At 39.8% G+C, this 27,048-nt stretch overlaps 1 protein-coding gene across 1 annotated transcript in view; it reads left to right on the top strand.

The window, feature by feature from the left end:
* Nucleotides 1-13,444, top strand: part of LOC110538264 (heparan sulfate glucosamine 3-O-sulfotransferase 4) — a 91,823-nt gene extending 78,379 nt beyond the window's left edge. Inside the window, exon 2 of the mRNA XM_021624979.2 lies at nt 11,240-13,444. Within this exon, the coding sequence (XP_021480654.1) occupies nt 11,240-11,894 (655 nt within the window). The 3' untranslated portion in view covers nt 11,895-13,444. The remainder of the gene's footprint in view (nt 1-11,239) is intronic.
* The last annotated feature ends 13,604 nt before the right edge of the window (nt 13,445-27,048 follow it).

Genomic DNA, 27,048 nt, shown 5'->3' with positions numbered 1-27,048 from the left:
GCCAGTATTCTGATTTTTATAACATCATACCGTTCTTCTGCTATCCCGGAATTTACGGTATTACCGCCGGATAACACACAAGGTGACATTAAAAAACACAAAATGAAGCCTATTGGGGGTCTACTATTAACCACAATGCTAACAAAATCATCACAAGTAATAGCGAAATCACATAGACGTTCTTAGCTAAATGCTAACGTGCGAAAGCGAACATAAACTAATTGCAAAGACAGGTGAATCCAGTTCATAAGGTTATACAAGCATATAGCTAGGCGCTAGCAGATGTCCTTTTCGATGAGTGTCGACATTTACAAGCGAAAGTGTACGAGAGAAATTGTGCAAATGAACAAAACATGCCATTTCTGAAGGAAGAGCAGCATGTGTACACGGAGCAGAGGGGAGAAGAACGGAGGAGAAAAAAAGCACAGGGGAAAAAAATGGCAGCTGTACAGATATTTCATCCAGACTTCTCACAGCAGAAAGCCGTTATAAGATAGCTTATGGCAAACATGTAGTTGTGAATTGCATTCAAGTGTAACTTCATCAACTCATATGCGCAGCAAAACAGAGACTCGCTGATAGATATTGTATAGAACGCTATGGACTGACTAGCTTCTGCTTTCTCCAGCTGTTCTATTAACAAACAAACATGCGACTAGCTCAACTGTTCTGGGGGGACTAAGGTACTGTAAGCTTCATAGTGTAAAATGAAGAACGCAATCTGTTTTATCTCCTAACGTATTGCACAAGTTGACTGCAGGTATTAACTTAAAAAGTAGCCACAAATATTCAAATGTCAAATAGTTTTGACGGCATTGACGGTATTTAAAAAACATCCCATGGCTTTTTCCAAATACCCCAATATATGGTGCAGTATACCGCCCAAGCCTATTTTGCTTTGGCCATTTCAGTCTCCGGGCTTGAAACGGATTTGAAAACCTGTGGTTTGAATTGAAGAGAGCAGTCCATAAGTGTAGAGGGAGGATATCAAAGGAAGTGGATTATGTTTGGAGGAATGGTCTAAGATCCCTCCCAATGTGTTCTCCAATCTCATAAAACATTTTAGGAAAAGGCTCAGTGCCGGTATCCTCGCAAGGTGAGGTATTGAAAACAGGGGTGGCAATCATGTATAAAGAAAAATATATAGCTTTTTTTAAACCAAATATTTTCATCTGAGCAATTGTATTAGTACAAAATAATATAATTTTAAAAAAAAATTGCATACAATATAGCTCAGTATTTGTATTATTTGTATTAGTATTTTTGCTCATCTTTAAAAGGGTGCCAATAATTCTGGAAATGACTGTATATGCCATCAAAGAACATTTGTATATCAAAAGAAAAAAAGACTGGTCTTGGTGTACAGAGATAATCGAACGGATAAGTATTTGCGTAAATGGCTATAGCTGTTCACAAGCCTGGTCCACCCTTTCAGAGTATTTTCAGCTCACTGGTTGAATTGAGCAATCTGTGCCAGCTAAAGCACAATTTGGATTAGCAAAGGTTCCACTGATAGGTCAGTTTAGTCCTTAATGGAGCGGCTTAGGCCTTCTGTACATGATTATAACATTCTTAGCAGCCTATTTCCTTGTAGCCAGATGTTCCGGAATAAACACCAGGGTGTAATCATGTTGCTTTTCCCCTTAAACCCAGGCCTGGTGTGCTCTTTTTGTGACAGGGAAACTAAGCCGTGCATACAGATGTCTAAGTAACTTTCTTAATACAAATAATATAGGAAGAATCTACTTAAATAGGTGGGTAGGTAAAGCGCAAACATTGCGATTTAGCTACTGAACAGTGCTGACATGTTTTGACACTGCAACAGAAATGCATTATAAAAACTCATTATCTTCTGACCAAGGTTAACCCCTCTTCCTCTCAGGACTGTTTAAGAAACAAATATCTTCCATTCATATATTTAATTTAGTCAAACATATATTTTTGAAGTGCCTCCTGCATATGAAGAGCTTCTGTGAGTGGCATAGGATTTTGAAATATTATTCAAATTCCGTAATGAATGTGGACACATACTGACATCTTCAGATTGCAGCAAATAGCTTTCATTCTAAGTGACCACCTACTACTGCATGTTTAAAATGCTTGCTGGCAGCCCTTTGCTGAGTAACTTTATAAATAGTTGCAGAAAAGAGCTCAAGATTTTGAAGGGAAGGCTATGGTATTCCACACTTAGAAATGATGTATACAAAACTCTGGGATTTCCACATGTTTTATGACATGCTATAATAGAGTTAAGAGACAACTCTGACTTAAACCCTATTCATAATTCTCATTTGATTTGATTTCAATAATTCAAGTGTCATTCAGAGCTCTATTGAACTGATCATGCTGGTTTAATGGAGCAGATTGATAGGTGAGTGAATTATCTCCACATTCTTTGCACAGGTATTTACTCTACGTGACCTTTTTGTGTCTACAAACCTCCGTGTGGTTTCACCCAGACACCAAAAAGGGATGAGTATTGTGAATTGTCCCATGTGCGTGATTCCATTAATGACTCCATATCCTGGGGCAATCAATAAACCGACAACAGAAAGAGACCAGAGGCAAACTGGAGGTTCAATATCATACTTGGAGTGTGATTATACAAATTGAGTCAGATTAGGGATAAACCAGGTTAAACTGACAAAAATGCAGTGAAATTCTGACCTCCAATTAAATTGATTACGAATGAAAGGAATCTACAGTAGCTTCTCTAACTTGACGTGTCCTGATTTCATAACTTAAACGTAAAAAATAATGCCTCAGCAACATGGTAAATGTCTGAAGGTTCCTGCAGGCCAGTTCTTTTCTCACAGACAAAGAAAGTACATTGAATCATGAGCTCATTTGAAGACTGGGGGAACAATTGACAAGTCAGAAATAAATTGAATGGAGGGTTTACATTCAAAGCAATGCGACCTCTATATTGTAAGCACTCATCAACACCCACTACAACACAATACAAAAGGAAGGAAGAAAGAAAGAAAGAAAGACAGATGATTAAGGACGATGATTAAGGACGATGATGAAGATGATGACAAATCCAAAACTTATAACTATAGAATTATCTGCAACTCGGTGCAGATACTGTCAGGGATATCATCAGCATTATTTGTATTAAATCCATACACTATGAACAGTAAACAAGTGTTTGATATTAAGTTTGTGGGAGAGAGGATATATCACATCGGTCATATTACACCAACAAATTGACTGTCACAGAGCGTGAGTTGAGTCTTGGCCAACTCTAAATTCTAGTTTGGAGTGCAGTGCTGTGGACAAATATAGTTCTGGCTAGGAGAATTGCACAAGCTATTAGAGGCTCCCGAGTAGCACAGTGGTTTAAGGTGCTGCATCTAAGTGCTAGAAGCATCACTACAGACCCTGGTTCAATTCCAGGCTGTATCATAACCAGCTGTATTTGGGAGTCCCATAGGGCAGCGCACAATTGGCTCAGTGTTGTCTGGGTTAGGGTTTGGCTGGGGTAGGCATCATTGTAAATAAGAATTTGTTCTTAACTGACTTGCCCAGTTAAATAAATAATCTATGAATAAAATATTGTTATTCTGAGCTAACACTCACACTTGACTTATTCCTACTATCACTGACTTTGCTGATGGCTACTTCATTGATGAAAAAAGTACTGTTACGGTGACCTCATTACCGCCACACCGGCAGTCACGAGTCATGATGGCAGTCATTAGGCTTCTCCAAGCTCTGATGCTGCTGATGGACATTAGTGTCCTACCAAACGCGCTAACTGCCTGGTACTATTGTCCCTCTAATCACACTGACAATGCAAATGTAATCGAAAATCAAATCAAACACTTCATGAGAGCCCATGAGCTCATGTTGCCTACGATATTTATTTCTCAACCTTCCTAATATTAAGCAGATTGCTTCTCATTAAAACAGGAGTATAGCCTACCTGGCTGGCATGAGAATGAACCACGGGAAAAGCGTCCTCATTCACTATTTAAGTGCATAGATTACATGTATTCTTTTTCCACTATCCCTGTTTCGAGAAATGTGCATGACAACGGTCCATTCTAAATCAAAACAAATGTATCACACATATTATTTAGTATATGTTTTGTTTTTTAACCTTTATTTAACTAGGCAAGTCAGTTAACAAATTCTTATTTTCAATGACGGCCTAGGAACAGTGGGTTAACTGCCTGTTCAGGGGCAGTAAAGACAAGATTAAATCAAGAATAGTGTGATGGGTGACAATATTAGCCTATCACTTGTAAATTATATATTATCACTTGTGAATGATGCCCAGCTAAAGGCAAACAATGCATGCTTTTTTTAACGACTTTTTAAAATCATAGTCGCACACCTCATGTAGCCTCTCCCTTAAGCCTATATGTTTTGATAAGGTTTGTATCACAACTAAAGTGGCCAAATAACATCTTAAAATGAAACGCATTAATCCGCTTTACAACGGGTGTAGAGCCTAACTGGCATACATACGCAGCGCGTGATTTTCAAGTCTGGGGAAGATCATTTTCTCCATAAAAATGCATCTTTATAATAAAAGCATAACATGTATAATCGCATTTGTGGTCACTTTTAAGAATGAAGTTTTCCTGCTAATGGAACATTTGTGCTTATAGCCTACTGCCGTGTGCACATTGCTGCGCTTATAATGTGATACCCTAATAGTTTATCAACATTTTAAGCTAAACGTTCTCATCTGTTGCGTCAGGCTCATTGCTTAAAACAGTTTTTTTTAATGCTAGTGGTTGTATTAATTTGGGATCTATCGCTTCCCACAACTGTCCCGAACTATGTTTGGAATATTTATTTCTCCCGCAGAATAGAATAGGTCAACTTTTAGATTGACATAGGCTAGTGCTTTTGCTGTTCGTTAGGCCTACTTATCTTGTTGGCTGACAAAAAGTAAATGTGGACAGTTCTTCCAATATATTCAATATGTGTCTCGGAATTGGATAAGGACGTGCGCAATCGCATTCCAGATGTGTCTGTCTTCACTTGTAGCCTGTGAGAAAGACCCGATCATGTGACTGAGTGCCATGTGAGTGAGAGGTGGTTCAGAACGCAGTGGGGAGAAGGGAATTATAATTATTACATTCAGACCAAGGGCACAATGGCCACTGGCCGCAAAAGGCATGAATTGTTTTAGGGGGAGTATGGCCACACAAAGGGGATTCAGCCGGGAAATTTGAGGCATTATCAAGTGCTTGTTAAATTGTGAACAAGAGACTGATGAAGTGTGTACAGCCTGTGCAAAAAACAAAGAAGAGCTCATGCCTTTCATGCAACTGTTTTCAAATCATCATTAGAGTTGAATCATGCAGCCTTAGAATGTATTAAAAATCAAACATATAGCCCAACATTTGTATCACAACTAAATAACTCTAAATTGAGCATATAGTACCTGTTTCTTTGTTAACCTCTCAAAACAGAATAGCCGCATGTGCGCACTTCCTCAAATCGTTTGGAGAAAATGTCCTTTCTATTTTATTCAGTTATGTTCAATTCTATTCATCATACAATAAAATAATAGAAAATAATTCCACAGAATGCTAAATGAACTAGTGTAGCCCACAGCCATATGGCACAGCCAGATCAGGGCCTAACATAAGGACAACGCAGAGTATGCTATTCTGTTCTTCTGAAATATACTACATTTTCTTCATATCATGATTCTTTAAATCATGGATTTATTTTGATGGTGTAGGCTATATTACATTGATTTATTAGACTTTTTAAAATGTAGATGTTCCAAAGATCTGCATCAGTAGGCTATGCGTGAAAGACAGGAGATGCTAAATGTGTTTATGTTAATTACAGTCAATGACCGTGAGACCGGCAGTTATTTCCTTGACAATCTTAGGCTGACAAAATCTAATGACCGCCACAGACTTAGTCCCACCTAGCTACAGTATTTTAAGATTAATGCACAAACTGTAAAATGACTAAAATGTCAAATTCAGAATCTAAAGCCATTTGAGTTATTAATCAACATTCAGTCTTTGCTTTTTTAATTCCATGATTCCTGGATCAAGAATTCAACTAAAACATCCTGTTGTGAAACATGTACTGTATAGTACAATGACAGTGTGCACTGTACTGTCAAACAGCACTCTGGGTTGATGACAATGTCTTAACATGGGTATATATTGAATGTTATCCATGGATGGTTTTATGTCACTTTGTTCGAACGGTGGTATGAGCCATATGGGGCTTTCTCTGATGTGAAGTGGTTTTATATATTTTATGCCCACATGCTTATCCACGCACTAATAGATGTCCTTCACTCGTCACTCATGCAAAGGCCTTAGTATGAGAGAGATGTGTGGAGTTTCTTCCATCCATGGTCAGCTGCAGCCAAATCTCCTAAGTGGCCAGATGAGTGTTCCTAGCTGTTTTTCCCATGCAGGATAGGAAATCTATCAAGTTCAATCTGTCATATTGTTAATTGGTTCTGCATAACCAAACCAGATTTGCAAAAATGCCCTGGACACACATTTTACTCTTTGCTTCTGACATACTCAGGTGTGACCAGCAATTACTGTCTGGGCTTTTATTTTATTCCAATAAATTCTTGACTGTGTTTGGGTATGGTAAATAAATTACGTTGAGAGACAATGACGGTGACTGACAATTTGTACTTGTCTATTCACTGCGGTGCTCTGAAGCAGAATACAGGCCATCACATCTGCTTGTTGTTGTAATTGCAACACCAATCGTATAATATAAGGGCTATTGTGAGCAAATTGTATGTGTTTAGCCTGAAGCACTCTCTTCAGTTCATCCAAATGCACATAAACAAACACAAGTGAGGAACATTTAGAAGTAACAACGTATATATTCAAATGAGGGGCATGTTACCAGTATTGTAGACCTGTGTATTTGAGTGCTGATAAAAACAGTAATGTTTGAAAATATTTTTCTCTTAGGGATGGATCTGCAGAGTATGGTTTCGGTTTCTGATCTAAGCCACAGAACTTAAAAGAGTGATACAGAAAATGAACTTGAAAGCTGCCGATAAGATCTTCTGAATCCTTGAAATGCGATTGCTCCTATTCTCCTCCTCTGGCTTTAATCTTGTGAAAAATAGGCTAATTTACTGCCCAATGTATAATAATAATGGCCTAATCATGCAGTTTATTATGATATTCCAAGGATCCATGAAGTTTTTTTCCCCCCTTGCCTTTGTTTTATTTCATGATGTTCTATGTCCAAAGAGAATGTGAACATTGCTTCAGATCTCAGCGCGCCGGTCTGCTGTTGTGGGTAGAGAAAGTGCCTGGCTCCCCCACTGTTGGAAGTGGAATGGTCTTCAGGGGATCTCAAGAAGTGAGCGGGAAAAAGGTTTTGATCAGGACCAGCTGTCAGTTCTCTAGTTAACTCTTCCATTGAAGCACACTGTTCTTCTGCAGTATAATGGGCTTATTTACAGCGGGGAGTCTGTGTTCTGTTTTAATTCAACTCACCTCTCTCTATTTTCGCACTAGCAAATTGTACACCAATGTTGTGCTCATTACCACGTACCAAGTAAAATTCCAAAGCTGGGAGATGGAAGTGTGCCAGAAAACAGCTGCAAAATGCCCCCGCTTTTCTTCTACAAAATAATGCTTTCATCCACTAACAAAGACAGAATAAGTCCATTTACAGTATTCCTCACGAGAAAAAAATAAAATGTTGTTTTCTCCCTGGATAGGACCCACAGTGTGTGGACTGCTCAGGGATTGTACAAATACCATTGACATAACATGGCTTTGTGAGTTCGATTCAGTACCAGTGCCACGATGAAGCCAAATGAGAGATTGGAGCAGCTTTTATTACTGTGCCAATGTTTTATTAGAAATGACCAAGCCTCTCAGCAGCAATGTTTTCCATACACCAAGAAACAGCTTGGCCTTATTAGTGTCTGGGATGCAAATGAATATTTTCCCCAACTCGTCATGCCTCAACATTTTCTTCTTTAATGGTTTTGACAGGGCGTAATGAAACATATTCATTGAGGGAAATGCATGGGCATGTTCCAGAGCCCACTCATAGTGAATGTAGCAGAATACTTCCTCAGTCGACGTTTAAGAGATGGACATTAAATGGCACTGTTGGTAGTCTGTGTGTTGAAAGGAAATATGCATTTCCTGAATGTTTTGTAACTGCTCCAGACGTGTGAATGTAGCATTCATTTTGTCTCTATGTGAAATGGTTTAAAGCTGTGATGGTCGGTGGGGTGAACCTATACCTAGTTCACAGTGCACAGATAGGGGCACCCAACCTGGCGAAGCAACTATATTTACAATAGGTGTTTGTCTGAGTCTTGGCCTAACATCTGTAGCTATCCATTGGTTGGAGGATTCAAAGGACATTCCATTTGCATGAGTTTGAAACACCTGACAGAAATGATCAGTGCTGTCATCCTCTTTTTTCCCTCTGTATATTAGAAATCATGACGAGAAGCAATTCAATTGCTTTTAACTTCAAAGCAGCAAATGAAAATGAATTTGAAAAAAACAACCTTTTTCCTGTTTACAATGTGCTACTTCAGAGCAGCATGCTTTCAAAGTACTTATTGAAATGACCTTTTCTACCCTCTCATATTGAGAACTGCAGCTTTGTTGTCATAACATGTAGTAGTCACACAGTTTTTTTCTCCTGTCTAAGTTGATACAAGCACGACCACCATGTACTGTACTGTCATATAACCACTGTATCCCGTATGCTTCAGGAGCAGGACGTGAGTGACTCACTGTCTTTCAGGAAACGGGAAGTCCTTACACTTATGTTAGATAGGACTGGATTCAATACGTATTGCCGATGCTCGGCGTTGTAGCCCTATTATCGTGTAAAGACAATGTTCCCGCATTAGCGGAGACTGCATTCACAATAAGCGCTGCATATGCTGGCTCAATCAGATATTACATTTACATTTCAAGCGCGCTATGAATTTAATCCAGCCCTCAGTGTATAAATTAGAGGGTCTGCCGTTATGGTACAGAGGTAAATGCTAAGAGATGTGTTATGTGGTCTAACTGAGTAAACAGCAGATGGTTCGCCGGGCCTCTTTAGCGTTCTGTGTTTTATTTACTTACCCACCTGAATGACCCAAGTTGAGCTCAACAGCTGATGCGTAGAGAAATTAGAGTTAACTTTTTGCTCTTGTTTACTTCAGTTCCGCCAGAGTGCAAGGCCAGAGGAGTCATCTGCCTGGCGCATGCAGGAAAATTAGCTTGTTTATCAGCATTGTGATTTCTGTTCCGCCTCTCTGTTCCACTGACATTTTCGATGTACACGATCCATGACGGATTCATTCTCAATCAGTTCGACCTCAATCGGAGATGAAGGTATCGCGTGCTTGTTCAACCTCCATATATATATATTTTTTAATTAAGCCTGATTAGGACAATAGCCTATTATGTGGCTGACTTTTATATAGAAGAGGTCACCTTGAGAATAATGTATCTGTCTTGTCAATGGGATGTTTGTGTCAAAGAGGCATGACACGTTACTGTTGAGGCGTGCTATTTTGTGCTTATGGTTCTATATAGGATGTGCCGTACATAGGTTGTTTCAAGGCGATTCATTGTGGTGTGTTTTATTGAGTTTCCTCTCTCTGTGCTTTAGTTCTCATACACAGTGATGGCACACCCTCGCTACTATCTAACATGCTCTAGACTTTACTTTAAATAGCCATCAGCTGAAGACCTTGAAGGGAGAAAAACAATCTTTAGCCATTCATTACCCCACTGAGGAAGTGTGGAACATTGATGGAATGTAATGAAAACTAATACTCCTTCCAGTCACTATGCAATCTGTAGGTATGTTTTAAATCCCATTACAGCTTAAGAAATAGCCACAGCCTCTATAGTATCTTGAGCAAAACAGAATCCAGAGGGAAATTACCCATCGGGAGTGCAATACTGTTACAGAAATGACATTAACAGACCACTTGTGAGACTTGAGGGCCAGTGTCCATGTGTGTGTTTATGTGGTGTGAGGGGAGTCAATATGTATATACATAACACTTGATTTGTTTCTCCCAGTAAGTTGGATTCTTTGCAAAGAGAACAGTTCATATAGAATGCGTCGTGGATGCAAACAATGGATGTGGCTATGTTGTACCATCTTAGGTCTATGCTGATGACCATCTAAATTGATCAAACATTGTACTCTTCGTGTCTGTGAAAGTGGAATCATTTATTTTGAAGGAATGTAATAATAATGAGATGTAGATTTCACAAATTCAAAGAAAATATAGCATGACTAAGACTATAATTACTTGTATACAGCAAGGAGATTGTAAAACATCAAATCAATAGCATTTAGTACCGTGTTCAAAAACTTGTATTATATTTCATGTTTCTATTTGGTGTAAGTATATAAAGGCTATACCATTCACAGCTTTTAATGTGGCCAATTTAGACTGTAATCATGTCTAAACAAATAGAACATGGATTGCAATGAAAAACAATGTAAACATTTAATATTGATTTGCTGGAGGTAAGCATAATGCTTATCCATAGAGGTAAACAGTGAAACTGTAGGAACTAATCTCTCTTTCGTATGTATGAATTACATTTGCTTCCACATTGATTTATCCCCCAACTTAGTCCCAGAGACAAAGTTGAACATAACATTTGCGGCACTGGCAAATGGTTTCCTGTTATCCCTGAGATAAATCTCTCAAGGCAGGGGCATTTCTGGTCTACTACAAATTATCACAAAGAATCGTGTAATTAATCACTATTCCCTTCAATGAACAGCCTCCAACCTTAAGAAAGAAAAGGAATGAGTGTGTTGCACATAACGCAGAAGTGGGAGTGAATGCTAAGGAATGGAACTCAAGGCAGGCACACAGTGTGGAGCACACAGAATAAATGTATGACAAAACAATACCCCAGGCACCAGCAGTATTAATGATATGCAGTGAACTCATTATTAAAGTTCCAAAACAGCTCCTGGAGTAACACAGATGGAGCCAATTAGGCAATGAGCATACTTGCTCACTTGCCGTTACATCTTCTGTTTCTTTTATCTTGCACATATTACAGATGAAATAAGTTGTATGTTTCTCCTCGCTACATAATGTCCAGTGATAATAACAGTTATTTTCACTTGTAATTTCAAATAATTTATTGCTCATTAAATACCAAATTTGCTTGTACCCTGTCCTTGAGTACCTCATTTGTGTTGCAGTAGGTGCAGAGAGTTCAGTATTAACAGAGCTGAGGTAACTGCTGCTTTGTGTTCACAGAGATCTGATGCCTTCGACGCTGGAGGGACAAATCACCATGGAGAAGACACCCAGCTACTTTGTGACTAGCCACGCCCCAAAACGTATCCACACGATGGCCAGGGACATCAAGTTAATTATTGTGGTCCGCAACCCTGTCACCAGGGCCATTTCTGACTACACACAGACTCTGTCCAAAAAACCTGAGATCCCAACCTTTGAGGTTTTGGCATTTAAGAACCGGACGCTGGGCCTAATAGATGCATCGTGGAGTGCTCTACGTATAGGGATCTACGCGCTCCACTTGGAGACGTGGATGCAGTACTTCCCTCTCGCCCAGATGCACTTTGTCAGTGGAGAGAGGCTTATCGTTGATCCCGCTGGCGAGATGGGCAAGGTACAGGACTTTCTGGGACTCAAGCGAATCGTCACGGATAAACACTTTTACTTCAACAAAACGAAGGGATTTCCTTGTCTCAAGAAGCCAGAGGACAGCAGCACCCCGAGATGTCTTGGCAAATCTAAGGGGAGAACTCACCCTAAAATTGACCCGGACGTTATCCGCCGACTGCACAAGTTCTTCAAACCCTTTAACATGATGTTCTACCAAATGACTGGCCAGAACTTTGAGTGGGAGCTGGAGGAGGGCAGTGACTCTCGGGGCTCTCAGAACTAACAGACGGTTGCCCCACGTCACAGCCACAGCTACACCACCAGCCTTTCTCAATAACACATCCACTGTCTGTCCCTACCGCTTCATCCTCTGAGAGAGTGCTTGAGTACGTCAATCAATCATGGCTGTCTTTGAGAAGGTGTCTGCATCCAAAGGGAAAAAAGAGTTTACCGATATGCTTCTATTCTCTCCCTCAAAACTAAAACATTATTGTACATACTATACATAAAATTATATTTATATTTGTGAAGGGGAGAGGATTTTATTCCTTTTGTTTTAAAAACATAGAGCTGATATATGAATCATGTCGACTATGACGATGCATGCGATAAGTTAAGTGTCCTTACCTCCTGAGCCCTAAGGGTGTATTCTGCCTGCTTCTTCTCCTTTTACTTTCCGTGCAGTTTGTTGCACTTTCACCCACACCCACCAGCGTACAGTACAAAACAGTCATACTACTCAGATGACGGAGGCCATGAAGTATTCTGGAGGATTTATTTCAACACTCTGTAGAGATAAAAGAAAATAAATGAATCTTACAGTACAATTATCCCTTGACGTGACCCTCATGTCGTATTTGAGGTTGTCCGTGTATGTATTATAAATGGAGACTATTCCTTTTTTGTCAATCCAAGTTTACCAAAGCAGAGCTTTCATTTCGTCAGAGTCAATATTTTTGTTGACCTGCACTCGTAGGTAACATGTTTTAAACAAATGTACAGTACATATATTTCTAATTGTTTTTGTATATCATCATTTGTGAAGCTGGAATTGGCATATGGTGTATAAACTAAATTGTATTTCTCACACGCATCAAGGGATTACTGTAAATGTCACACCCATGCAAAGTATCCTATGCCCAGTAATCTGAAGTAACAGTATTTGAGGTGTGCACAAAGTATATTATAAATGGAGGAAAACTATTCTAAAAACTATTTTATATAGAGCTATTATATGATAAATGTGACAGAACTACAACGGAAAAAAATTTGCAGTGAGAATTTACGAGCCAATGGGGTTCTCCTGTTATTGTTAAGTCGATGAGGTGAAAAACAACAGAGGAGGACCCAACAGAAGGGTGTTAACAAACATCTGGTGCCACGCAGTCTTCTGTCATTAAGAGATAAATGGGTTAATTAAGTAAACCTGGAACATCATTGTCAATGTCAAATTGAGGATTTGCTTCAGACAAAATGTTAATATGCACAGGTTTACCCAGTAAATCTCCCATATTGTTTTGAGAGTATCATGTATCTGACTGGAATATGTCAACCTGTTGAGGAAACATTATGTACATCATCGCATTTCAACCCACTTGTGCTCATCTTCATCCAGGTTTGTATACATGGCACAGATTATAAGAGTTTTGCAGTTCTTTTTTGCTTTTCTATAAATGTTACTTTATGTCTCACTCGATGAAATAAGAACCGTCATCCTTTTTGCATAGCTTTCTGTGCGTCTGTCTGCTGTCTTACTACTGTCTCTGGACTTTTCATCAATTGAGACAATCAATGCAGTCAATGAGTCAATAAATACAGTCTTCTACACATCAATGGTCGCCCACAGCTATGATGCATTACACTGTTCATCTTCCCTGTTTCCTGGTCGGCCATGACAGGCTGGATTGGTTCACTCTCTGCCGGCCTCCCTGTCACCCAGGGGAGGCTGGGTGCAGCAGCTCGTTACACAGAGCAATTGATTCAATCAAGGTAAGAACTATACTACCCGTTCGAGCACTGAGCATGAACACTTACCTCAGAGCCTCAGTTTCCCAGTCACACCTTCCACTGAGGCTTCCCTGTGCCGATATCCCCTGGTGTCTTCCTCTGAACCTCTGTCTCTCTCTCCGTCCCCGGAGCACACTCTCTCATTCCTCACATGATTCTTTCTGTCTAGCACTACTCTCTCTGTTCAGTTTAGAACAGAAATGCGGGGTCATAAATAAGATTGTTTATAGTTTGACTACTTTGGGGAAAATGGTAGGTTGCATCAAATCATCAAATTATAATGGGATTCTGCTGCCTGTTTTAATAGTGTGTTGGTTTTACTCTGATGAAGAAACTGCATTGAATGCATATGCTTAGAGGTGGAGAAATGGGATTTCTTGCAAAAATAATACTTTTCATTTGCCAAAAAATCACAAACAAAATATTCTAGCTAGCTAATCACTATATTGCACACAAAAGCAATTCTTTTTCTGGCAACTCATTTAAACATTTTCCATTCTAAATATGTAGCAAACTTTCAGATATTGCTTGGAGAAGTTATTTCCTTTTAATTAGGGTCCATGCTATTAAGGCAAAAAAAACAATCTGCTGAGTCAGTGTGCTTGAGAAACTAGGGCTGCACAACTAAGAGATTAAACAAGAGGGTTGAGAGGAAAAATGGGGAGAGAAGAAGTTGACATTATAAACACACAATATCAATCATACTTTTAGGAAACACCTCCTTGGTTTCTCACTTCAACAGAGTGATCAAAGTAAAATCCAACATCTGTATGCCCTGATGGACTCAAATTCATAGTTGTTTTACCAATTAAAACATAAATTCCCCTCTGACATTGTTCAGAGATGCCGCGTGGAAGGACAAAGACACCTAACGTGTCATGAAAACAGATAAAAATGTATACAAAGCATGTAAGTATCTTCTCTTTGTGTACCAAAGTACAGTCCTCAGTCGGTGGAGTAGTGTAGTGCTTTGAAACGCCTTGTGAGAGTTCCATTGTATGAAAGGCATGCAAAGCTGTCCTCCACATGTTTCTCCCTATGGGGGTCGTGGGGTGTTTTTGGCTCGGCACGGTGGTGGTGTGAGGAGACAGAGGAGAGAGGAGCTCTACTTAGACAACGGGAGGAGCCTCGCCCACTCATCACAACCACTATTGTTTTGCCGTCATCATGCTCCCCGAATGTACAAATGAATGTCTGTCACTCAATACCTGTAAGGAGATAAAAGAGACCATGTATAATTTCCTCGCAAGTGGCATCCGCAGTACTTCACAGTAGCCTACTGTCCAATGAAAAAAAGCTCTTTATACACATAGCCTAGCTCATAGAATGACGGAGAAGAACATTAAGGCATGAACATAAACAACAATGATGCAAATCTACCATTGGAAAAAACGATAAACTAAGGGCTGGATACAATCCGGAGCATGGAAGATCCGATTTATAGTGCAATTGAAATGTAAAGGTAATTTCTGACAACATTCTGTATGCAGCTTTTACCATGAATGCAGTCTCTGGGTGTTACTCAAAATGCACACTATCGTGCTCTGAGCCTGCAAGTTGGAGCACGGGAGGGTCGGAGTATGTGTCCAAATCCAAAGTATGCGAAACGGAGCACGGAGAGCACTTCTCGAATACGTACTTTGCAAGCTTTAATGGAAAGTGTGCAAAGAAATATGACGCAGCCACTTAAAAAATGACCAAAATGTTATTGAAATCAATGGCGGCCATTATTTGAGTTGAAGCGAGAGAAAATTCACTCTGACTTTGAAATTAAATGTTGCCTATTCACATCTCATATGTTGCCTGACTAGAATATTTTATCTTGACACGTTAATAAATACATGCTGCGTTCAGTTTTGCATTTTTACCTGCGTACGTACCATAGATCGCAAGCCCATAATAAGTCAATAGGACTAACTGGCTAGCTACTATTGTTACAGTAGCTAGCCACGAAGAATTGTTAACTAGCTACTCACAAAGAATTTACATCTATCTTGCATAATATTAGTTTTAGGTCATTTTGCCTTTTAAACTATCTGGTTAGCTACATTATTATGATTCACATATAGCTAACTGACAGTTATGAAGTAAAACGGTTGCTTTGTGTATATACTGTTTAGTCTATTGTTGTCCATTGTCCTGGCTGGAAGAAGGTTCAGTGAACGGGGAGGTCTAGACTGAGGTAATACAGTAGGGGGAATGTGAGTGCTTCTCAAATGTTATGTTTTATGCGTTCTCCACACTCTCGTCCTCACAAGAACGTATTCAAGAGAACGTCGTCAGAGAACGCACTCGGAGCATGAGAGTGTGGATGCATATTGTAGTATGCATATTGAGAAACACCCTCTAAATTTCAATCGTGCTGTAGCGCGCTACTTCCACATTCCGGATTGAATCTAGCCCTTACTCTCTCTCTCTCTAGTGAAACTGTTACGTCATTTTGTTTTGTTATTCAAGATTGAGGCCTTTTAAAAACAGGAATTTGTCATCAAATATGTTAGGAGAAAGGGTCCTTTTTAACACAGTACAGTAGTTTGCCATGTCTAGAAATAATCATTCTAGTTAGCTACATTGCAGTCCAATCTTACTTTGACTGGCTAAAAGCGAAACGTAATCTCAAATGGAAACAAACAATTCCTGTAAAGTACAATAGAATGCATCTCAAGAGGATCCAGCATATCATTTACATGAACTAAACTGATCTTGTCTAGAGCCATGGAACGTTTATGATCTAGCTATCACTGTAGGAGTGGGGGGGTGGGGACCTAAATAAGTAAACTGTTGTCTAGAGCCATGGAACGTTTATGATCTAGCGATCACTGTAGGAGTGGGGGGGGGGGGGGGGGGGGGGGTCTAAATAAGTAAACTGTTGTCTAGAGCCATGGAACGTTTAGGATCTAGCGATCACTGTAGGAGTGGGGGTGATCTAAATAAGTAAATTGCTGTTGTAGAGGAGGGGAAGGGGTGAGCTTGTTTTTCATCCTCATCTCAGAGTATCAATTACAACACTATTTACAGTGCACGGAGGCCTGCATTGTCTGGGATCACCCTTCTGATGCCAGCAGAACAAAGTGTTGTCTATATAAAGAAGCATTTTTTTTCCCCAATCAATATCTCTCTGCATCCGATATGCTCCTCCTCCTAAAGGAGACTAATTTCTTGATCCATCATTGTTGGTAATGGGCTCATTAATACAGTGTTGATTCATTTTCTGCTGGGTGGATATTAACCTTTTGCCAGCAATCATTAATTATGTTTGTCAGAGGTGTGGTCAGTATGTATTGTGAATTAGATTCTTGGAGGCCACATAAACAAACCTCTTAAAGAGCGACTGAACACACTGACTCTGCATGTGTTTCTCTGTTGCTCATTAAGAAAAAAGAGTTTCAGTCTTGGGGGTGTGGTTCGATGTGGCTTTTACAGATTTTTGTCCCCAAGGAGCCACCATAGAACAAAGACAGTATTACTTCCTCAAAATAGTAAAAATAAATCTAATATAACTCAAGATATCTGAAATGAATTTTGACATGTTTTGCAGAGGTTTAAGTCGTGCAATTTTATGTCTAGCTAAGGTGTTTATTGCAGTATTTGTCATTTAAAAAAATGTGCAATTATCGTTTTAAAGTCAGATCCAATGTCCCAATGGGCAGGTCTGTCTCTCTGTCTGTGTGTTCTGAAGAAGGAATGGCTAGAGTGCAATCATTTCAGCTGTGTATTGTGCTAAGCCTGTCACATGCTTCCGAGTCAAACCAGTTCGCGTATATATTATGACAACATTTTGTGACATTTTTGTTCGTTTTGAGGCAACTCGAAGTTCGGTAGCCGAAGTCTACACCCCTTTTTCGATGATTTGTCAACAGTACTACTCCTAGTAGGAGTGGGAGCTATGGATGGTATTCTTCAATTAAGTGTTTGTTGTCATTCAATGAGAGATGACTAGTTTTCATGCAAAACAAATCACCTGAGAAATACTGCACCAAACATTTGAGTTAGATTTAAAATTGCGCGACTAAGAACCCTGCAAAAAAGTCCAAATGAATTAATTACAGATTTCTTGATTTATTAATTCGGACTATTTTGAGGAAGTTGTTTGGCTATGTTGTTGCTATGGCATCTCAACAGTAGTGTTGCTTCTTTTTTCTAATTTTTCAAGTGAAGGTCTTTTAAAGGACTATGCGAGGCACAGATGTTCGCTTCGCCCAGCTTAGTTCTGCTGGGAGCAAACTGAATCTAGTATGCGGGTGCCTTTAATGGGCAAGTGAGCATTGTCGGAATCAAAACCCAACCCTCAAGTAAGTCATGAAGAATTCACTTACAAAACCTTGTTTTGGACGTGACTAACATTATGAACAATATTATCCTTTACACTTTGTAGTCAATAAATGTTTCTGACTATGCGCTTTAAAATGGAAATATTACAGTTCACTGCATTTACTGTCTGTTGATTACAGTTGCCATACCGATAGACTCGCTACTATCTCCCTGTTCATGTTCTATTTTCCTTTGTACACAATCATGTACGTTTGCCCTGAAACTGGCAGCAGTGGTCCCTCATCTTGCTTTGTTCAGTGATGCATGCCTTCGGGGGCAATTATTATGCTCTGAAAAATCTAAAAACTCATGGTACAGTAGGTGATCAAAAATGCCTGGCCTGATGCATCTGATAACAGCTTCATGTAAGGGGATAGGGTAATGTTAGCTTTAGACATGCTAGTGATTGGTCAATGTAAGGGTTTGAGGACGCCTGGGGTGTTCAAACTCTGCAACTGGAATATAAACCACTTAAGTTCTCAAAATAACTTTTCACCAATTATACACTCACTAGATATCACATACGATGCTGCACTTCTTTATTTTCTTAATTAGGCTTAGTGCCCATCCATCAATAACTCCTATTCTCCTATGAGGGTTTGGTCTCCCCTCTCATTTGTCAGCAAAGTAAAATATTCTCAGCCTAATTAGAAGGTACGTTTTTCATGAGGGTATTGAGAGTAACAATTATCATGTTGATTTTTAAAGAAAGACATCTTGCTCGCTACAAGAGACTCACTCCGACGTCATTGCAATGACATGGAAGGCCACAGTTGGGTGAGTTGTACAAGGTTGTTAATCTTTTATCAGATGTGTTATATGAATGACTTAATTATTGCATCTGAGCTCCTAGAGTGTGCGGCTCTCCTTTTGTTTTTCATGTGAATGACCTAAAACTGATTCACTATTCCGACAGCCTTATTTCAATGAGTTTATGATCCATTTGTGTCATGGGGGAATGTCGCTAATGAGAGACCTACTTCACGTTGTTCCTTGAATCATCGATTTTTATGAAAGATAAAATGTTATTTTTATATGTTGTTTGACTATGCACCTCTGACTGTAACCTAAGTGATACATTTATTCATGTATTCTTTTCACCAATCTATAATGCATACATTTTCGTTGTGATTACTATCAGAAGCCTTGCAAATTTCCTCTCTATTTTGCTCTTGCATGCAATGAAAAGGAAATACATCTCTGGAGAATTGTCTACATAATCTTCATATTCTGTGAGGTATGGTAATTTTGCATGAACAATAAACCGTAAGTAGGAGATGAATTAGTCTGTTCCCACTAGACCAAGTCAACCTGTCTCCCTTGGAGGTAACTGTACAGTACTAGCTTCCTTCAAGTCACATGTAAAGACCAGCTTTCATTAGATTTGTCTAATCTCCCAGCAGTTTCATTTACATGTAATCAGCTAACACCATTCACAAAAACGTCTGAGGAATTAACGTTTGATAAAGGTTGGACAATTTCCATTTATCAGGTATGCATATTGTTTTGTATAGCCTTTTGATTTGAATGCTTACTGGGTTCGAGGTTGCTGGTGTGTGGTTTGTAATGTAAACATATAGTACACAGTAAAGTATACACAGTAGAATGGATTTTGTGTATTGAGAGTAGTTATCTGCCAGAATGCAACTTTGGTCTGCTTTATGTAGATTGTCATCCAAGCTCCACCTCTTAGTGTAGATCATACATTAAATTATTTGGAAAGCCTCCATTGTTAAACAGCCTTCTGTCCTATTCCTGAATGTGTTACTTGAAATGAACGATGATAATGGAAACACTTACTCTCATGGTTAACATTTATTTACCCATTGCCCCAGGTATTATTTGAATAATTTATCAAACTTTTCTGGGAGGTTTTATGCAGTTGTTAATCATAATACGTACATATTTGCTTAGCATTGTTATGGTTCTCCATTACCAGTGATACAACATGTGTTGATTTAGCTAGTTACTTACATTGTAAGACAATTAAATGCACAGGATTTACCACGATCATAGGGTGAGAAATCTCTGGTTGGGATTTCAGTGCATTTGCAGAAAAGGCATGTCACTCTGGACGTTTCCAATGCATATGTAGTCCACGTGTTTTGCAAGTGACAGAGTGAGAAGGGTACAACATGTTCAAGAAACTCATTTCGAAAGCCTACAGGCAATACAAGAGCTGACACGAGCTGAAGTACAAAGGCAAAGTTTAAACGTATTAGAGCTCTAGTCAATCTGTTAAACTGACACAAAAGCTGAGGTACACAGGCAAAGTTTAAACGTATTAGGGCTCTCTATACAATCTGCTAAGCTGACACAAAAGCTGAGGTACACAGGCAAAGTTTAAATGTATTAGGGCTCTATACAATCTGTTAAGCTGACACAAAAACTGAGGTACACAGGCAAAGTTTAAACGTGTTAAGGCTCTAGTCAATCTGTACAACTGAAGCATTACAGATTCCGCAATAGAAATTTCAAAGGTAATTTCAGATTGAGCCGACATATGCACGTTTACCATGAATGCAATCTCCACTAAAGCGGGAACATTGCCTTTAAATTTAAATTACGCTGTAAAGCTGAACTTCCACGATGCAGATTGAATAGAGAGATACCCTGACAGAAGGCAGGATGCCAAAAGTTACACCAGGTTTTCTCATGTTTGGACATTGGACTGTTGTTCTGTTCCATCCTAACCCTGAAGCTACATAAATGATGCAAAAATAAAGTAATGTCAGTTCTCTGAGGGAAGAGTGCCTAATGCATGTATGCTTGACAAACCCCACACACCTGGCACAAACAAACAAGGTAAGAAGTGTTGTAAGTGAACAATAGAATCGGTGACCGCGTCTTACCATCTCAACATTGGTGGCTGTCATCTATGTTTGTTGATCCACATTTTGCCAGTCATTATTATATTGTCCTTGTTAGCACAACAGCTTTGAAGGTTTATTTGCAAGCTGTCATACATTTGTATGAATGGCATAGCTGGAAAACCTTGTAACACACTGAATCCGTGAGAGGCATGGGCATATGTGGGGCTGAAGGACACCCCCTTCAGCACCATGGACAGGGCCACAAGCTTTTCTTCCTGGGTTCCGACACATAACAAAAAATACATTACAGACAAAAATACTTTTGCATACTTTTACATTTATTACATTATCAAAGACTATACAGACTTATATATAAAAAACTAAAGACACAAACACACACACAAAATAAACAATACAACTAAAGAATAATAATTTGTGGGTGGGTGTGTGGGTGTGTGTGCATCCATCAGTTACACATACATTACATTACAAAAGTATGTGGACACCTGCTTATCAAACATCTCATTCCAAAATCATGGGCATTAATATGGAGTTGGTCCCCACTTTGCTGCTATAACAGCCTCCACTGTTCTAGGAAGGCTTTTCAATAGAAGTTGGAACATTGCTGCGGGGACTTGCTTCTACTCAGCCATAAGAACATTAGTGAGGTCGGGCACTGATGTTGGGCGATTAGGCCTTGCTCGCAGTCAGCATCCCAATTCATCCCAATGGTGTTTGATTGGGTTGAGGTCAGGGCTCTGTGCAGGCCAGTCAAGTTCTTCCACACCGATCTCGACAAACCATTTCTGTATGGACCTTGCTTTGTGCACGGGGGCATTGTCATTGCCCCAAAGTTGGAAGCACATGATTGTCTAGAATGTTATTGTATGCTGTAGCGTTAAGAGTTACCTTCACTGGAACTAAGGGGCCTTGCCCGAACCATGAAAAACAGCCCCAGACCATTATTCCTCCTCCACCAAACTTTACAGTTGGCCCTATGCATTCGGGCAGGTAGCACTCTCCCGGCATCCGCCAAACCCAGATACGTCCGTCAGACTGCCAGAAGGTAAAGTGTGATTCATCACTCCAGAGAACACATTTCCACTGTTCCAGAGTCCAATGGCGGCGAACTGTAAACAACTCATGCTGACGCTTGGCAGTGCGCATGGTGATCTTAGGCTTGTGTGCGGCTGCTCGGCCATGGAAACCCATTTCATGAAGCTCCCGATGAACAGTTCTTGCGCTCACGTTGCTTCCAGAGGCAGTTTGGAACTCGGTAGTGAGTGTTGCAACCAAGGACAGACAGCACTCGGCGGCTCCATTGTGAGAGCTTGTGTGGCCTACCACTTCGCGGCTGGTCCGTTGTTGCTCCTCAACCTTTTTCACTTCAAAATAACAGCACTCACAGTTGACCGGGTCAAAGTTGACCGGGGCAAATTTCCATCAAACTGAGTTGTTGGAAAGGTGGCATCCTATGACGGTGCCACATTGAAAGTCACTGAGCTCTTCAGCAAGGCTGTTCTACTGTCAATGTTTGTCTATGGTGATTGCATGGCTGTGTGCTCGATTTTATACACCTGCCAGTAACGGGTGTGGCTGAAATAGCCGAATCCACTAATTTGAAGGGGTGTCCACATGATTTTGTATATATAGTGTATATATATGGTCACCTTTGAGAGACGTTGTGCCGTTCGGTGTTGCTTTGTTCGTTTTTTTGCTGTTCAATTGAAAGGAATTCCATGCAATGATGGCTCTATACAATACTGTACATTTTCTTGAATTTGTTCTGGACCTGGGGACTGTGAAGAGACCCCCGGTGGCATGTCTAGTGGGGTAAGTATGTTAGAGCTATATGTAAATTGATTATACAGACAATTTAGAATTCAACAGATTAATATTTCTCACAAAAACAAGAATTGAGCCAAGAGAGACTGACATGCGTACTGTTGGCATTAGCCTTCTGTGTACAATGAGGGCAAGATGTGCTGCTCTGTTCTGGGCCAGCTGTAGCTTTTCTAGGTCCTTCTTTGCAGCACTTGACCATATCACCGGGCAATAGTAAAGATTAGATTAAACTGGGGCATGCAGCACATGTTTGGTCAACTGTGGTGTTAAGATTTCTGTGCATTTCTCTACCACAGACAGACCTCTCCCCATCTTTACAACAATTAAATCAATATGCCTTGACCATGACAGTTTACAGTCCAAGGTGACACCAAAAGATTTAGTCTCCTCAACTTGCTCAACAACCGTGTCATTCATTACCAAATTCAGCTGAGGTCTAGAAGTTAGGGAATGTTTTGTACCAAATACAATACTTTTAGTTTTAGATATGTTCAGGACTAGTTTATTACTAGCTACCTATTCCAAAACTGACTGCAACTCGTTGTTGAGGGTTGCAGGGATTTCACTAGCTGTGGTTGCTGACGTGTATAATGTTGAATCATCAACGTACATAGACACACAGACATTTGTTTAATGCTAGTGGTCGATCATTAGTAAACATATAGAACAGTATGGGCCAAGATATACCTAGTTCAGCACCATGGACAAAGCCACCCACCTCAGCACAGGAGACAGGTGTGCTCACTTCAGAACGCTGGACAGCGGTTTTCAGTTCAGCACTGTGGAAGCGGCACTCCCTTCAGCACCAGGCCAACCAAAGACAGCACCACAGCTCTGCTCCCCCAACACAGGATTACTAATCAGCACATCTGCAAGGCATTCCCTAATCAACTGACTGGCACAAGAGTGCAGGCTGGATCTCACTCAATTGGAGCAGTTAGGAAGACAGCCACCGCATGCATGCCTGCTCTCCTGCTTATTAAAGGGCCTCCCAGAGGAAATTGCTGCCACTGTTTTGACTCAATTTCCTGTCCTAGGGGGGAAATGCATGTTTAGGTTTTACCTCAGAGGAATGAAGAAGGCTACGTATACATATTCACGAATTAGGTGTGGCAACTTCCACTTGGAGTTGATAAACATCAACAAATAGGGCACGAACAGCTGTCAGTGTAGCTTAGCTAGATTGTGAACATTAGCTAGCTAGCTAGTAATTTAATGTTAGCTGATGTTTCTCTTTTTGTATTTGTTATTTACTACACCGTGTTAAAAAGATTGGCCGGTTTTGGAACTGGCTTTGTCATAAGCATTGGTTTAGGGTTAACTTAGGCCAGTGACTTCCATCTGAGGCTATCTTTGACTTTGCCATCTATTGTTATCGCCAAATTTTTTGTCATCTTCCATAAATTGCAGTTGCAAATCCGCCATAGAAGTAGTTTGAAAGAATAAGATGAAGCTTGGGTAATATGGACTATTGAAAGATATCAGATATGCATTTTTCTACGTTGTAATGAACACGGTGCAACCTTTGGTATGTAGGCTTCTGGCAGGATTCAGTAATGCCAAGTCAGCCCTTGCTCATGGTTCTCACAGTGGAAGTGAAATGATAGGCTACAATGACTTTGCTCATGATAGAGCGTGTCGCAAAATCTAGCTAACGTTACAACTATCAAAGTATTGGAGCATGTAGTGAAGCAAAACTTTAGTGGTCAAAACCATTTATGTTGGGGTGAAGCAGGTTTGCAAAATGCTATCATATCACTCAAATATACATTAATAAAATGGTCATATGTATATTTTTTATTACAGACCAGCTAAAAAAATAACTGAAAATTGACATATTATCCAATGGATTGTGATAATTTTCTGGGTAAAAGTGGGGGTGCAAAAACACAAGTTTGAACCCTCTATTGTAATTTGTTCCATGGCTCAGTCTGTTTGTCTCATCTCAATTGCGAAGAGGAATAACTTTGCAGCTGTTTCTGATTGATAAACAATTGCATGCTGGTGGGTGGTAACATTCATTTAAAGTCCAGCCCTGAAACTAAATGTAGTCTGATAATAATTTGTAATAATTTGTATGTCATATCACAGGAACAAAACCCGGCATTCAAATGGATTAGCATGAAGTGGGCAATTTGGGTTTGTCACTTCAAGCCCAAATGTAACATACTTTGGCTAAAATAATTACTTATTGACTTAAATCGTTGTGCAAGATCATGGGTAAGCTCTGGCCATCATCTTTCAGCTCGAAAAAGTGGTGTGGGCGCTAAAGCCTGTTGCATTCTTCCCAGTCGAAACAGTTTGTGTATGTTAAGACGAAATGTTGTGACATTTTCTGTGTTCCGGCAGGGTTTTTTCCCTCTGTTTGCGCACAATCCTTTTTTTGGGGGGGTGGGGAGAGAAATCTACATCCCTTCGTCAGTGATTGGTCAACAAAACTACTCCTAGTAGGATGGGGAACTACTGTATGAACTACTGTATGAACTACTGTATGAACTACTGTATGAACTACTGTATGAACTACTGTATGAATTCATTAGCTAAGTGTTTGCAATTCTTTTCACCTGAGAAATACTGTACCAGGCATCTTAGTTCATGTAAATTGTGCGACTAAGACCTCCTCGGCAAAAACGAGGAGCTCTTCTTGATTTATCTTTGATTAATTTACGCTATTTTGAGGAAGTGTACACTGGCTATGTTGTTGCTATGGCGTCTCAAGAGGGACCAACAGTAATACTGCTTTTTCACATGAAAAACTATGTGTTTTAAGGGAGTATGCGAGGCACAGGCATTCGCTTTGCCTATATGCGGGCGCCTCTCCTTCTATAGACTCCTCAAAAGGAGAGTTACCAGTGAAGTCACGCCGCAACCCGATGTAAGAGACTACAGATGGCCGCCATCTTTAAGGACACTCTTGCTTAAATGTCTTTGTGGACTAAATCTCCAGAGACACTGAAAAGCTTAGCAATTAAAAGCTGTAAGAGTAAAAGCTAAAGTTAAAGCATCTGGAACTTGAACTCTTTTTTTGTGTGTTTGCTCATTGTCGCTTGTGTAGTCGGGCACAGCCCATTCTTCCCAACGTTTAATGGGGGCAGTTAATGCTGGGCAATTGAGTTAACAATAACTTCTTTCCATCTTTCTTTTTGCGCATTAGTGAAACCATGTCTAACCCCGGGGGAGGAAGTTTGTAAAAGAGGCTGGGACAACTCATAAACCTTCATGGAGTCAGCCAGCGGACCATCAATGCCATGGTGGAAGAAGGTGAGAAAGTTTCAGTGGCATAAATATCATACCACCCCAACAAACGCTAAGCTCCCCTGTTATTGTAATGATGAGAGGTAACCATCTCTTGGGGGTACGATATTTGTGAATCTGTAACTTTTTCACTCATCATTAGTCATGATTCATTATTCTATTCTTATTCATTATTCTATTCTTATTTACAATAAAAGTTACTCCAAAATGACACAATACATTGTTTACCATTCATTTCTCTTGGGCACAAAATGATCTGAAACACAAGTAAAACAAACATTCAAGAAGTGTGTAGACTCACAAGCTTGATGTAGTCATTGCATGCTAAGAATATGGGACAAAATACTACAGTATACATTTGACTACTTTAATACACATATAAGTTAATTTTGTCCCAATACTTTTGTTCCCCTAAAATGGGGTGGGGTGGGGGGGGGGGGGGGGGGTGGGGGTTGTTATGTACAAAAAGTGCTGTAATTTCTAAACGGTTCACCCAATATGGATGAAAATATGTTTGATTTCAAATCCAAACTTTTGGAGTATAGAGGCTAAATTTGTTTTCAAGACATAACTTTTAAAATACAGAAATACATCCAGTATGATGCAAAGGAAAACTTCTGCATTTAAGACAGGAGAAACAAATTGATTCCAAAAAGAATAAAACACATTTATTTTAGTTACCTTTTTCTCAACTTGTTTCTATTACTTTCTTACTTTCCAGCACGTCAAGCTAACTTACAGAGTAGCTAGCTAGCTAGCCCACTATCTTTGAAGCCATGGCCTGTGCACCTTCCATTGTTTAGCTAAGTAGCTAGCTAGCTATGCACCTAGCCAGCTTTTTGCAACCAGAGGAAAGCAACATTCACCCTCACAAATTCTGTTTGCATCAATATCCATACTTTATTAAGCACTTAAATCAGTGCAACTGACTTAAAGTTAAGGAAACGTACTTAATGGGAAAATGATAAGGAGAAAATGTACTTAAGTTGTTTTATTTAACCTGTCCCTCTTCCCTCACTTGCTATTAAGGCCAGAGAGACCCTCCCTAAATGACTGATGCTGATGACCCAGAGGCCTATCTCTTGCCATTTGAGAGAGTGGCACAGAGAGGAATATGGGACCGGATGACATGGTCAGCTCTTCTAGCCCCTATCTCACAGGAGAAGAGTAACAAGCCTATCAGGATCTGGAGACATTAGAGGCCAA

The sequence above is a fragment of the Oncorhynchus mykiss genome, chromosome 12 (genome assembly GCF_013265735.2).
Source record: "Oncorhynchus mykiss isolate Arlee chromosome 12, USDA_OmykA_1.1, whole genome shotgun sequence".
Classification (NCBI taxonomy): domain Eukaryota; kingdom Metazoa; phylum Chordata; class Actinopteri; order Salmoniformes; family Salmonidae; genus Oncorhynchus; species Oncorhynchus mykiss.
This window is presented reverse-complemented; position numbering and strand designations above follow the sequence as displayed.